A 15,623-nucleotide genomic window follows, 5' to 3' on the forward strand; every position below is an offset into this window, starting at 1 on the left:
TTCAGTTGGATCAGCTGTTGTCTTGAATGAATTATTTTTTGCGAAGGGATACCTTTGACGATCAGTTACAGAATTAAAAAGTAACAGTAACGAAGCAATTCTCAGTCTCATCATTACGGTTCAGAAGCTGTTAACAGTTGTAAAGGGCTAATTAGTGGAATGTAATCCTCTTAGGAGGCTGCAGGCATTGAGCTAGATTTTTTTATGATTTGTATGTAGGCCTTCTTTATTCCATTGGAATTACAATAATTACAGACAGCAGTATGTATTTGCACTCTGTCCATCCACATTATGTTTACTCTGCTTACTGAATACTGCACAATAAATGCAGAAGTAGAATTTTCTATTTTCTATTTAAATATCAAAATGTTTGGAAGAACAGCCAAGTCTTGGTTTTATAACTGTGCAAAATCTACCAAAAGAGAAAATGAAAACAGGAATAAGTGGCTTTCTGAAATCCCAAGCAATCAGAGAGAGAAAATACTGGAAGAGCTGGATGTGAACAAAGTGCTGTCATATTTGGTTTACAAAAGAGTCTTTTCCTTGGAGGAATACAAAGACATTTGGTCTCAGGAGAGCTGCAAGAAGAGGACGGAGTATTTTTTACATAAACTCTCTTTAAAAGGCCCAAGTGCTTTCTGTGCTTTTTGTTCCGTTTTGGAGGAGGTCTGTCCTAACTTGCTGACATGCTTTCTCCTTGGCTACGAAGGTAAGGTCACTGCTCTGAAATGCTTAAGTGTATATTGGTAATGTCTTGGAATCCTTTGACACTAATAGTTATTTGCTATAATTAGTGTTTACTTTCTCTCTTGCACTAAACAAGAGGGACTATTTGCTGTCTTTCTGGTTCTTTCTTATAAAAGATAAAAGAATGGGAAAATTTATTAAACAATTGTATGTTGCCGTTATACCTTGAACATTTAAACTGGTAGCAAAATACTGTATCTTATCATTGCTGCTAGTAATGAATGAGAGTCTGATCGGGAAAAGGATTCCTCCTAAGTACTACTGATAACAGCGCAGAAATGTAACACTGCTCTTTCACTTTCCTTCCCATTTTGGGGATATTTAAAAATAGATTGCGAAGCTCTGTAGGCATAGTGCCCAGTAAGTGATCCCTCTCACGTTTGTTTTGTAAGTGACACTATTTACTATGCCTCTCTGTAAACAGCTGCATGAAAAAGATTGCATGGCTTAATATCAACAATACAACTGAAGGCAATCAAAATGTTATTTAGACACCGGGCACTGTTCATACCTACTTGAGAAACAACGTTTGACTAGATATTAGTAAAGAGAATATGAAAAAGAATGTGCGGCGTGTTTACAATTATTTGTGACCTATTTTTATTTTTTGTGTCTGTTACATTCCAAGTTTGAGTCTTACAAGTCAGCTGGAGTGTTCTCAGCAATGACTGCAGGGTTGCGCTCAAAAGATTATACACAGAATGTCCTTTTAGATTTTAATTGACATAGTCATGTCTTTCACCAATCCGTTCAGTAACAGATTTAAAGACCTTAGTATTTACAGCTATTTATAAATGAAACCCACTGAGTCTGATTACTGTATGATTTTTAGTAAGTTAAATAAGAAAAATTAAAATCTAAACCCATTTTGACCTTTAAAATAGCTGTAGTCTGGGTCCTCTCTTGAAAACCTGATTATTTTTAAAATTGACAGTTAGAGACCCAATTACTCAGGAAGGCAACAGATATTTTATGATCATCTACTTACGAACAGACGCCCATTTTGTGTATCTGTTCAGGTTCGATTTACAGTACAGTTTTATGGCGATCACAAGAAAATCAAAGCAGTTTCACAAATGTTGTGGACTTTAATACATGTAGAATGTACTTCGTGGACAACCACAATACCAAAAGGTTACTTTGAGCCTCTTTATGCTATCATTTTTTTAAAAAAGCATACAAATAAAAATATGATACGTTATAAAGCCAGGTCTTCCGGGTTATACATTTTGGAAGGAAGTTTTGGCTTCCTCTGAATTAACTGCAGAGACAGCGCAGGGAGATTTTTATTCTATACCGCTTCAACATTTGATGCGGGGGCCGTCACAGAGCAGATTTAAATCTTGTGGTGGGTGCAAGGTTTGGGGCACAGCACTGTTACAAAGGGTGATGGCCTCGGCAGTTGGGTGCAAGTCAAGGACTCTGTCTCCCTGACAACATCATCGCAGATACAGAGAGAAAAAGAGAAAGCCAATGCTGCACATTTCCAAAAGAGTAACGGATACTGTTGGAACAGCGTCCCCAATCCATTCTGTCTGTCTGTGCCTTGTGTCGGCAGAAAAACGCCTCGGGCTGCCTTAGCTCAGCCACTATTACACTCTCTCCTCCTTCCCCTCCCCCAGCAGCATACATCAAATGTGCAAAGCTAGTTTTAGAATCTGTTATTGCTAATAATAATCCACTGGATAGCGGGCAAAGAAAAACACATGCTAGATATTCACATCAATTCATGCACATAATCTGTTTAAATTCACGCACGCGTATGTTGCAGATTCAATTAAATGGATTACGCATTATGAGTTTTTATGCATTGTGGATTTTTATAGATTGCCTTTGATAAGCCCTGCTACAAGGTACACAGAAAGGTATGAAGGAAAAGAGCACTGTTTATTATTTCAATTAAAATGATTTTCTTTTCCACCCCATAAAAGCCAATTGATAGGACAAAGGAATCAAAATGGAAGGAACACTGTCTAGATGCATGATGAGTAGTTGCTGTGCCAGTGCTACGTGGCTTCCCCACGCGGCTGCGGAGCCGCTGGGTGCCCTGCCGCCCGCTGTACTTGTTAACAAGACTCTTTATGGCAGGCTGGCTGAGCACGCAGGACAGAATCAATCCCGTTATTGATCCGCTGGGTGTGCAGCAGGGGACAGTTTCTGCTTTCTGGACCCGCCCGCGCTGGCAGATACGGGCACTTTGATGTGTTCCCATTGTCTTCATGCCCCCCAGAAAGCAGCACCGGCCAGGTGCGGGAAGCGTGGCGTGCTTCCAAAGGTCACTCTGTCTCTGGACGAATGTAGTTCACGGCAAAAACCTTAAACTGTGCTAGTGACATGTGGCCAGTGAATGTGCTGTTGCTTCTGCACAGTTGATTTAATGCCAATTTGAACTCTTTTTGCCTCATTATTTCCAAGAATTACACCCACAGCAATTTAAGGGGTGTTATAGCAGTGTTTATTCTTCAAGACACTAGTGACTTGATTCTTCTACTCTTCTAAAATTCTCATCCTAGTACAAAGCAAAGCTCCTTGTGACTCCACGTGGCTTTTACTTGCCCGTATGACACAGCAGGAAATAATTCTTTGTTGGCCAGGCAGGAGTTTATATGGAGTAAGTATTTCAGGTTTATTTCCAAAATCCCTATAAATTGTCTGACCTGTACCTCTCAAACCCATCGGAAATAAAAACATGGAAACAACTTTCTTTATACAACGTCAAAAGAAATCCTGTTTATCTAAACCAGCTGCTTACCCAAATGCAACATCACAGGCAGAATTACATCAAATTGTACATGTTATTTTGAATTATGTGCCAGCTGTTAGAGAAATGTCTTTGTTGTTATCCAGACCGTACGCATAGACGTGTCCCAGTGTTATCAGAGCAAACAAAACTGAGGGCTGTATCAGAGATGGAGCCGCACGAAACCTGTCAGATGAGTGACCAAGAAGGAAGCCCTTCTGCTGAGGAGCAACTCAATCAATCATTCAACAAATACAGGTTAAAATTATCAGTGTCATGATGTCTTTAATGATTTCCTGTCACTTAGTTTCCATGTATGGGAAGTACACCACTGATGCTTGCAAGAAATTTTCCATTTCATTTGCACCCGATTTTACTTGGCACTTGCAAGCTATGATTCTGTTTTGTGTAACGAACATCTTTTGATGCTGATGAACGCTGGGGGTTGCCTCTGGTCTTTATTACAGGTATTCAGTAGTGATGTAATGTGTTGATGCCACTGCTAGTTTTCAGTGCTCAAGGACCAAGTACATACGTAGGAGTACATTTTACCCATAAACTCCCTGGGAATGTGAGAGACAACCTATGGTAATATCACAGTTCCTCTAATTTTTGTTTATATTAAGAGGAACAGAAACTGAGGAAGACCTGTGTAAGAGCAGCACGTAACTGGAGACGTACTGGGATTTAGGTCCCTGCTTCAGAGATTTCAACCCAAAAGGAGAACACAAACAAAACTTTGGAAGTCCTAAAATGCTGAATTTTATGTAGCTAGTATTCAGTTCAGGCATTTGCCGTTGTGTGTATGGAATCATGCTTTGCTTAATTCAGTAAGGAATCTCATTGAGAATGGACTAGAGCTCTCAGTAGCTCGTTAGTTGCTAAGAAATAGTGTAGGTAATTTACAGATATTCAGCTAAGACAGAAACTTATATCTGAGAAAAAATGCCTGAAAAGTAGTGAAAAGCTGTACTGCTGTTTCGATGTGTCAGTAGCATATAAATAGTAAATTATGAAGCCTTAACGCCTTTGCATGGCTAGGTTAGTTTTGTTAAGTTTCAGCTAGGGACTGGATTACAGTAGCTTGTAGAAGTGTAGTAAAACTTAATGACTGTGAAGTGATTGAAAAAATTGTGGTCGTAAGAGCTTAAGTTCATCTTGAGTAGCAGTGGAACGTAAATGGTAACAGAATAGGCAGGCAGATGATACAATACAGTATAGGCCCAAATGGTACAGTACGGGCTGATCCATGGCCACAGCTAACGACATCCCAGTCAGAACTCTTTTCTCCATATACACTCACAAGAGTTCCAGGAGACTTGCAGTCACTCTAAATCTGCGTATGTGTTGTTTGGCTTTAAACAGATTAATTCTGTAGCACCGGTCCTGTAACATCACAAGACAATTCACTTACAAAACCAAACCAATTAAGAAGAACCACATTAAGAAAGCAGCAGGCAAATACGAGGGCTTTCCTGAAGCCAGTCTATGCTGGAAATACCTGATAGCTCTAAAAAAAATCAACCAGATATCACAGAGCAGGACAGTATCAGTAGCTGTGGGATCAGGTAGTCTCACTGTAAGACTGTTACATACATTCCACCTGGTAAGAAAGCATATGATGTATCAGTCTTGCAAATACCCCGTAAGAGGAAAAAAAGCTGCTGGGGCTACACTCTCCCTGCAGTGTGTCAGTGTTCAGTGTGGAAGCCGATGTAGCCCCAGAAGTCACACAGAAAGAAGGGAACAGTCACCTCTGCTGGAAACAGTGAGCTCAATGAGAAGACAAACGCATGTGCAACAGCACACAATTTACTTCAACACCAGTGTCCTGGAAAAAACCACACCCTGACAGCAGGTTAAAAAAGCACCAGTCTTCCCACACCACTGTTGTACGCTGACACTCATCTCCTCCGTCCAAGAGAAAAATATAATCAGTAACTGGGTTATGCTAGTTTCCCCGTAAGCGCCACACTTGGGTCAAACGCCAGAAAGACAATCTTACACAATCAGCCTGGTATTTGTGGAGGAGAGAGTCTGAAGTGCTTGTAAAATCCATGAAAATGACACCCCCACTTCTGAAGAAACAATATAGCGGGAAGCAAAGCCAACGTGCCACCCCCTGTATCCTGCAGAGGTTCACACAGTACAAACCACAGCTGCAGGGCAACCAGAGACAGAAAGTACCGTCCATAAATACAACAGAGCACGATGACAGGGTGCAGAAAGACAACTAGAAATACAGAGATGTAGTTAGAAAAGAAGAGGCAAGCATGAAGAGAAAATGGGAAACAGCTTCACTGCCCTTCTTCCGGTATTTGTAAATATTCTCAAGCATTTGTAGAGTATTTTTCCCAGTGACAGAAAAATGTCAGTCACACAGACATTGTGAGGACAAGAACCTTTTGTCTCTGAAATAAATGACAAAATTCCAGATGATGTTAGTGGGACTGTCATGGTGAGCTAGAATACTTTGATGATACAGATAATAATAGATGTTACACAATTATATAGCAATTGTAAGGCTATGGTTTTTTGTATTTGTGTTTATGTAAGTTATCATAGTCTCGTCCCCGCAGAATAGACGGACACATACTTTACATGTCTGAGAAGAGCAGAATCACCTCAGTTCTAAATACGAAGATGATCCAGTTAGTTAAGAGTCAACCAACTATAGCCGTTGCGTAGTTCAGTCAGTAAAGCACCTTGGGCAAAAAGAAAACAAAGTTAAAAGGTGTGTGGGCTCACACTCAATTTTTCATTCCAAGGTGAGAGCCCTGATAAGGATACCCTGCTCTAATTTCACAGTTTCCCCGCTTGAGACAGCTCCAGCATTTTTGATGAATACAGTAAAAATGTGATCCGTAACACAGGTGAAACTGAGTAAGTTCAAGATTTGCATATTGTGATTTGGTCTAGGACTTCACAGAGCAAGCAGCTTGTTGACAAACACCCGCACAAAGATGCCAGACAGAAGTACCATATCGTGTATCTTCTGCAAATCAGCGTTAAGGATATGGTCTTGGTCTGGTTTTGGATCAGAAAATTTTGTCATTGGCTCTGTTTATCGTCCTCTCTGTACTTTCTTTCCCAGAATACCATCTCCAAAAAGGACAATCTCTATTAGATAAGTGGATAGAATTATAGGTTGGGTCAGTAATTGCCTGAATACGACATTTCTTTTTTTTTTTTTTCTTTGCTTCTTTCTTTTATCTCTGAGGCATCACTGGACATTTCCTGCTGGCCCTGTGAAAATCGTGCAGATGACATAAAAGAAAATAGTTAATTAATTTCCTCAGGCTTTCTTTTTTCTCCTCCAACAACAGGTTTTATTCTCTTCTTGATTGAGAACTACAATGCTGAAGCAGACAACTCTCAGCAGCATTAATAGTACATATATGTGTTACTTTCTCATGTATTAAGAAAAGATTGTGTCGCAATGTCTGTCAAATAAATTATCAGAATAAGTAATATCCAAACTGTGAAAATCAGATACTATTTTTACAGTTGTTATAACACAAGCCATTTATTTTCACACTGCAAGCAACAAGAGATTTTTGCACACAGCTTTTCCATTTCCATGTAAATGGATTATGTTTGCGTGTATACATGCTTTATAGTGCATGTAATTAATTTGTATTTGAAGTCTGCTTTATGGATTTCACACTTATGTTTAAAATTTCAGAATGGCTCAGTTCTGGTGTAGAATATACCTTTCTTTGGAAATTCAGATTTGGAAATTTGGAATTCTATTGGAATTGTATTTTACAGCTCTCAGCCAACATTTTCCACTGGGAACAAAATCTTAAGTGTGGCAAAATTTCACTGCTAATTGTAAGTCCTGTGGGAAAGGAGACAGTCACTGCTTTGCTTTAGACAATAAAAAATAAGGTGTATAAATTGTGCAAACAGTATTTAGGAAGAAGTGCAGAGCTAAGCCACAGCACCATATTTTTACAATTCATTTGGATGGCCATATATCTGACACCTCTAAACACTGCTATTAATTCAGGAATTAGAATGTTTATGGCATTTTGGCATGCATTTTGTGTTGCTTCAGAAACTTGGTAAAAGCACAGGGAGCACAATCCAAAAAATTAAATTCAGGCTTAATTCCCAGCACTGTTGGGGACAAAGACCCAATTATCTGACAAGGCACTATAATCTAACAGTCACAAAGGAATTACTTGTATTTTTCTCTAAAATGGCAATCTGATGCTTATAGACGTAAGACGTTTCTGTTTTACTTCTTACTATTTTGTCATTTAAACATCAGATTATGCTGTATGTTAGGCTGAAAAAGATAACGGGCTGGCTAAGTAACTACGACATATTTTTTTTCTAACAATAAAAACCATGGAGTTACAAAGAGTATTTTCACACTAAGACAGGATGACTGAGAAGATGTTACAGCATCAGGCTTACTGAATGAATGTAGTAAATTGGCCTTGTCTCATTTTTCATACCCTTTGTAAAGTAAGAGTTCAGAACTTCCTTAAACTTTTGCTTTAGGGATAGAACTTACTTTTCTTTGCAATGAATACTCAATGAAATAGTAACTTAAATTAAAAAGTCTCAAAAAAGCAATGTTGGATTTCAAACTGCAAAGCCTTTTTTGAGGACCTTCCGGTCCTCAGTCAAAATCACAGGATTCAAACAGCTGTGTCCGAGAAGCAGCTGGGTGCACAAGCCAGGGATTTAAGTAGCCTTGTTATATTTAGATTTGCAAGGTTATACAGTGAGCTACTAATAGCTATTAAAAATAAGTCCCTTCCTTTGCCATAACAATAAAATCAAGCAGCAGCTCTGCAGCATTCGGCAGTTGATACCCAAACCTTCAGGGGACCAGTCCCTGATAAGTCCTGTTCAACGTGGCCACTAGGTGGGACTACGCCACAGTGCTTGGATTCCTCTGCTACCGCTGGAAATCATTCTGTGAAGGATTATTTAGAATTGTAACTATAGAACATTTAGTAGTGGCGATTTGTTTGCCCAGTTTTCCTGGCCACGATACACACAAAACACACAGAGGCTACATAAGGGATTTAGAAGCATTTCTTGGTTTGATTCACTAATATCACTTAATTAGCCTACGTTCCTTACCAACCAATACGAAGGAAACTATGATGTTTCAAAGCATAGTGGCAAATACTGCCTTTCCTTCATTGCATGTGGTAAACAAAATACTCTTTTGGAGTCTGTGCTCCCCAGGCAGGAACAAACGGAATCCAAATACAAGCCCGTGAAGAGTACAAGCCCAAATTCGGAGATAATTTTCACACTACAGGAATTCGGGGATAATTCCTTGCTGACTTGGAAATGTTCATACCCACGTTCCATATGCAAACCACGCCACTAAGGGCACCGTAGTGGTAAATCAAGCACATGAAGTCCAAACTGAATAAAACCCGACAGTTGTTTCAACATTCAGGTTTTGTCTGTTTTACTAACTGTTTCTGGTATACTCACTCACTTCCAACAGATTATATACGGTTCTTTTTTTTGCATGCGTCTATGAAACCAAATCATATTTCCACAGGCTTTCTACTCTTTTGCTCCACACTAGACTGTTGCATTGGGTCCTATCTTGTTGGGTCACAAGGCTGCGTACTGTTAAACTTCCTTTGCTCTAAAACACTTTGTCTGTGCCCTGATATGTGCCTTTGGCACAGACTGTTGGCGTCCTACCTCCCACTAGAAGTTAGATTTCTGAAGTTTAGTCTTTCTTACATGTGAGACTCCATGTATTAGGTCACACGATGGGGGATCTATAACATGGGGGGCAAACTGCGTGGCAGGCAAAGGCCGTAAGGCTGGACTGCAGGTAGAAAAAGGCCCTTTCAAGAGGACCTCAGTGAATCAGCATCCTGGCAGAAAGCACACAGTCCTCTGCTGCTGGGACATGCCAAATAAGTCACTCCCTTCCCAAGCAGTGTCAGGCACAGACGAACCAGAAGTCGTAGATTAGGTTGATTAGCCCTAGCTGTGTGCAGGACTCCACTGCAAGAGGCAGAGCATAGTACCGTACTGCCCATGATTCTTAGGCGTGAAGCCTGAGCTAAGGGATCACGTAGCTCTGTAACACCCTCTAGATCCCTGCTGAACACCATCATTGTGCCCCCTCCCAAACCTTCAGCCACAGGGACAATACAGAGACAAGTCATCAGTGGAATTCTGCAGGGGATTGCTTCTTCTCAACCAACTCAAAAATTGATTGGAAAAGGTCTTAGCAGTGATGCAGAAAAGTTTGCTGAGGATACGCATTTGCTCAGTGTAGGAAGTGTGAGAGCTGAATGCATAAAACTGTAGATGGGCCTTAAGACTAAGTGACTGGGTAACAAAATAGCAGAGGAAAATTAGTGTAGATAAATGTGAAATTATGTATGTGGACAAGAGTGTTCTTGGCTTTATAAATAAAGTAACGAGCTCTGAGCTGCCTGTTACCACTCAGAAGTGAAAGTCTGGGACTGTGACAGATAGACAGTTTCATAAAAATACCAATTCAGTGAAGGACAGCAGTCCAAAAATGCAAATGTTGGTGACTTAGGAAAGGAAAAAAGAACAAAACAGGAAATATAATTATGCCAGTCTATAATGCCATGGTTTGCTCACTCCAGGAATACCCTGTGCTGCTCTGGTGCTTGCATCTTCAAAATGTTGTATTAGATCTTTAAAAAGTTCAGAGAAAGGCAACGATGATTGAACGGATGGGATGGAGTGGTTTCCATAGCAAAAATAACTAAGCAGGCTGGAACTCTTTATTCTGGAAAAGAAACGGCTTATGGAAGGGGATAAAAAATGAAAAAAAAAAAGGAGACAGTGAGAATTAAAGGATAGGAAAGGATAGGATATGCAAGTCTTGGAAACAAGGCTGAAGTAGGGTACACTGACCGTGACAGCACCCACTGCTTCTAAAAGGTGTCCAAAGCGTGGCTAGGTCCTGCCTAGCTGTGCTTTGTTCAGCGACACAACAGGATAAGGAAACAGAAAATCACTTCACAGGAAGTTGGATGCCCCTTGTCAAGCTTCCCCCTCTTCCTGATGGGATGAAAAGCCAGGACAGGCTGGCAATGGCAGTAGGGCATTGGCAAGGAAGTCCTCCAGATTAGAAAGTCCTTAGATGTGCCACTGTTCATTCATTTTTTGTTGGTGCATAATTTGTAAGATGAATGAAATCAACCAGCCAACGGAAGCAGGCAGTTCAGAGTAACCAGAGGCTCCATCCAAAGGCAGAAATGAGGGCCACTGTACTTTTAGAACATGTATGGGAATGCACCAGCTAGCGCTTTACAGACACTACACCTTTAACTCCTAGTAAACACCAAATGTCCGTCCTGTATCAGGCAGGATTGTCATGTTTCTGTGACTCATTAACTCTTAATATTTAAACAAATGTGTAGGGAAACTGAAATATACCCATTTCTAATGAGATGCCTTGAACTATGAACAGGAAATATCATCACTGAAATCCAGACAGGATAGCCTTCAAACATCATTACAATTTCTTACCTGTAATCATCTTTACACTACTGATGTAGCAACTCTGGTGTAGAAATCTAAAGCAGCATTCCAGTCAACCCTCAGTTCTGCCAATGCCATGCAGTGTTTTTGAAAAGCAGGCTTGTTCGTACCCTTTATTCTTTACAGATCAATTCTCTCTATTCTAAATGGGAATTAATTCTAAAAGCAGGCTCACAGCCTTAAATGATACTATTCTTCCTTCTCCCTCCCAAACTCCTATGTTTTGGCTGGGGAAAGAAGTTGGGAGGATAGGTGTATACATTTCTGTAAAATGGCAACCAGGAAGGCAAAAGCGGAGCCTGGTGCTCTTGTTTATTCTACCTCATATTTTCCTGCTTCCAAGGATTTAGAGAAGTAGTTAGTCCTCAAAAGAGCTTCTAAGGATGTGCTTGGTATGGAAATACAGAACCCCTTCGTGAATGGTCATGTTTTTCTCCACATCTGAATGGTTCAGAGTGGCATTGAAAACAGAAAACAAATCCCGCCTTCCTGATGAAATTTACGTGGGAAGAAACTGTAAGAGAAAATTCTCATGGATTATGCACCTCCTTATAGTGGGTATTCTGCAAGAGAGGATGATATATTGAGCCAATGCAATCAAGGATCAAGAAAAGCAGGAACAGACATTTCTTGCCAGCAATTACTGAGACAAAACCTTGAGTGGCTTCCTCCAAACATCTGCTACTTGGCATGCCCAAGTCATTGCCAGTATTACTGCAGTGAGGGTGCCATCCCTAATTTTGTGTGTATTTTTAGTGCAACCATGTTTTGTAAACTGGGAGCTAATACAGCAGGTAATATGCATATAGAAAAGGCTTGATTCACATTATGTCTAATCCCAAATGTTTATTGAGGTTCAAGAGGATTAGATTTTGATGAACCAAGGGATTGCACCGGTTTGCTTCTTTAGCACCTGGTATTTTTATGACATGCATCAACAATAACAATTAGTGTTGACATACCTAACAATTGTTACCAGTTAGCTTGTGGCTTTTGGCATCACAGCAGTCATGTCAAGGTCAATTTGTCCAGTAGCATTGGCTTATTTGACAGGAAGCTGCTCATCTCGGTTTGGAACCTGGAACAGAGAAGCCATGGCTATAGTCAGCAGTAGAAAGAAGTGTTAAGGAGAAATAAAAGATGAGAAGAGAAAAGCAAATAAAGGTGTCGGACCAAGTGTCTTTCCCAAGCAATTTTTGAGATTTCCATTTTAGAAATACCATAAAAAGCACTTTCCAGCCTGCTGCTGGAATTTCTTGCAACTGTTGGCACATTAGCAGTTATCAGATACTGCAGTTAATTGTACTGTAAGTATAATAAAGACAAGATTGTTTCTTCAGTAGCCTGCTCAGCTCAGGGTATTAACCTGCATTTTCATCCACATAAATTGTCACTTCTGTAAACTGCTAGCTTTGCAACACCAAATGTAAAATATGACAATTTCGAAGATGTTACAGATAACTAAAAGGCTCGTCTGACTAAAGTAGCAGTTGCTTATGTAAGCTAACTACACTTCTACAGAATTTATTTTTTTTTCCATAAATGATACCAACTGTGGTAACCATTACCATAGCAATGCATTATGCATGCTTCCTGACACAATATCCCATGTCTCAAAATATCCAGACCCCGGTTATCTATTCTCCCTGGATTCTGCTTGCAACAAAGCAAGCAAAAGGATGAAGGTAGCTTTTGGCCTTAAAAAACATGTTTTCTGATCTTTGAATTTCCCTAATTTCTGGCTTCTACAGTTAATTAGTGCAGTCTCAGACTACTTATTTTTGGCTATTCTTGGCTAGGAGTGCCCAAAAGCTTGTTCTTTGTGTCAGAAAGAGCCAGAGTACAGCAGTAATCCAGCTAAATACCATACTCTGGAAGCAGCGATGGGGCTGCTATATGCATAATAAGCCATCTCTTCACCATCCAGAGGGCCTTTTTGTATTGGGTATGCTTCCCGGGTTCACTGCATTGTGATAGTAGCCCAGATACACACAAGGGGATCAGGTCCTCCAGCTGCCTGGCCATCCAGCTGGCCACCCAACGTTCTTAAGACGATTCTTCCCTTCTATAATGGTTTCCTCTTATGAAAGTGCAGGGGTTCTGGTGAAGATTAAAAAAATGAAGTGTGTGTTTTGAGAGGGGATACGTGTGAGAGGAGATGGGACGTAGTAGTGTGCATACCCACCCTTACTGTGTTGATCAGTCACTTGGAATATGCATGTATTCTGGCCATACCTTCATTTACACTTAACCAGTCCTTGAGTAAGAGACCATAACAAAATGACTGCATCTCAGTAAAAACTTCTCACAGAAGCATTCTGTCTTAAGACTTGGCTGTACTTAGAAAGATTACCTCTCTGTAAATTTACATCTTCTTTGCTACAGCTCTACCCCAACAGCACTGAATCATAAAATTGCCATAAAAATATTTCTTCTGGGAGTGCTGCTGGCATACCCTCTGCTTGCACACCAAGGAAAACAATGTTTTAAATGATATGTAGTAGCATCACTTAGACCTTTCTGTCACAGCAGTACTACCATAAAGACACAGTTAGATTGTAAACACTTCTAGGTCGGAATACATGTTTATCAGTCTCACTTGGGAACTCCAGGCACTGAAGTCATACAAATAATGCTAGCAACAATATTACTGAGAAACAGGTACTCAGTTTACGGAAATAAAAAATTAGCATTGCTGTTGCTTTTGATATCATTCACAATATATAGGACATACTGTGTATATGTACACATACATATTTGGAAACTTTCGTGTTGGATATTGCATCAATAATCAAGTGAATCTCAGCACAAAGTTTTTAGAGTTCTTGCAGTGAAAGTATATGTAGGTGTTTACTGTGCAAGCTAATGATTTCTCAAGAGGCAGAGAGCTATATGCACAATGGCTTAAAGCAGCATTCCAATCAATCAAATTACTTCTTTTTCCACATCTTTTAGGACTGAGCTATAAATAAGAACTTGTACTACCCACAAATCTGGAAATACAGCAAAGCATTAAACTTCGACTACTTTTTACACAAATACCTTGACCCTGATGCCCATTCTTCACTACACTGTTAAATCTAAGTGGAATATTGAACACACATACACCAGATTAAAGTACAGGCACTGCAATCTTTAGGATGTTTTACAAAGCCAAAAGAAAACTGACAAATGCAGACACAGGATTATGAATTGATTTTAGAAGGGATCCAATAATTTGTAACCACTGTCCAATCTCAAGATTCATTTAATGATTTTTGAGCAAGCTGTACATTAGTCTACACTGGCGATGCAACGCTTGTACAGAAATGGCCCAAATAAATTTTCATTAATAGCTCAAAGAGATTATTATCTTCTACTTACACATTTTTCTTTATGGTGCATATGTCACCGCCATATACATGATCTTGAATGCTTAGATTCAAGACAGTTTCTTTACACAATAAAGTCTGCCCATACTGTAAGTTTTTATGGTAAATAGGGATGAAGATTTTTACCTCCTGATTAACCTCATTTGTTGACATAAGTAAGGATTTGGGAAAAAAGTCCTAGGGTAATAACATTCAAGTTTTGGTGTTTCATTAAAGAGTTTAGCTTCAAAAGTACTGCTTATATTTTAGAAGTCTTACTTTACTGGCGTAGTAACCATGATGGTTTTATTCATTGGTTTGTCTGCTCATTTATGGACACAGTTATATCTGAGATGAATGGAATCGCCTGCAAGTTAATTTGGCCTGTTATTTTCTAAATTTATAGTTACCATGGAAGAAAAAACAAAAAGCACTTGCCAGTAATATAGAAAGCTCAGTACGAACTGATGATTGGTGGTCTATAGTAGCCACAATATCAGGGTGCAGAAAGAATCCACTGGAAAACTCGCCTCTGTAATGCTGTTCACTGTTCTTTTTACTCTATCCCAGAAAAAAAATTAAAAAATCCATAAGAGCAAAATTAAAATTATTCAGCAATATATATTATTAATCTAATAAGCAAAGATATCTTTCTATGTGAGTTTGAAAAAAGGGACCGCTTGATTCAGACTAGAGAATAGGAAAAGGCAAAAGGTAGGTAATAGAGGATACCAGCTGAATTTTTAGAGAAGTTATATCAAGAATCCCTTTCTACATTTTGTCCTGAGACAAGAAAAGATGGACTTTGAAAGGACAGAGAACAGAACAATTAGTATTATTTTTAACTCTTTTATCAATATCATAAGTAATCAGTAGAATCATTGCCACCAGACATGACCAAAATCATTAATTTAATGGGATTCAGAACTGCATTTTATTTTTGCACAGGTAACAGACACTTCTATAATCTCACTAACAGTAACTTTAATTTCCCTACCATATTGTAAACTCACATCTAACAGAAGAGTGTTTAGAAGACACATCTCCTAGAAAGAGTTTGCCCTTTCTAAAATACAAAGATAAGGAAGCTGTGGTAACACCCTGTAGGGTGCACCCTATAAAGTCTATGGGGCTGGTGCAGGAAAAGAAGATCTATGTTGCTCTGTGCCACGTGCATTGCTTTACAAGAAGACTAAACCCAAAAAACAAGTAGATAAAAAATGACGGCATATAATTGACCATAGCCTACCCCATATTTGCCAAAA

The 15,623-nt window shown here is 39.4% G+C and overlaps 1 protein-coding gene across 1 annotated transcript in view; it reads left to right on the plus strand.

Moving 5' to 3' along the window:
• Window positions 1-351: 351 nt before the first annotated feature.
• The window catches only part of TJP1 (tight junction protein 1), a 198,960-nt gene continuing 183,688 nt past the window's right edge, over window positions 352-15,623 (plus strand). Inside the window, exons 1-2 of the mRNA XM_027802757.2 lie at window positions 352-709; window positions 3,595-3,745. Coding sequence (XP_027658558.2) covers window positions 367-709; window positions 3,595-3,745 — 494 coding nt within the window. The 5' untranslated portion in view covers window positions 352-366. The remainder of the gene's footprint in view (window positions 710-3,594; window positions 3,746-15,623) is intronic.

This window comes from Falco cherrug, chromosome 7 (genome assembly GCF_023634085.1).
Source record: "Falco cherrug isolate bFalChe1 chromosome 7, bFalChe1.pri, whole genome shotgun sequence".
In the NCBI taxonomy this organism is placed as follows: Eukaryota; Metazoa; Chordata; class Aves; order Falconiformes; family Falconidae; genus Falco; species Falco cherrug.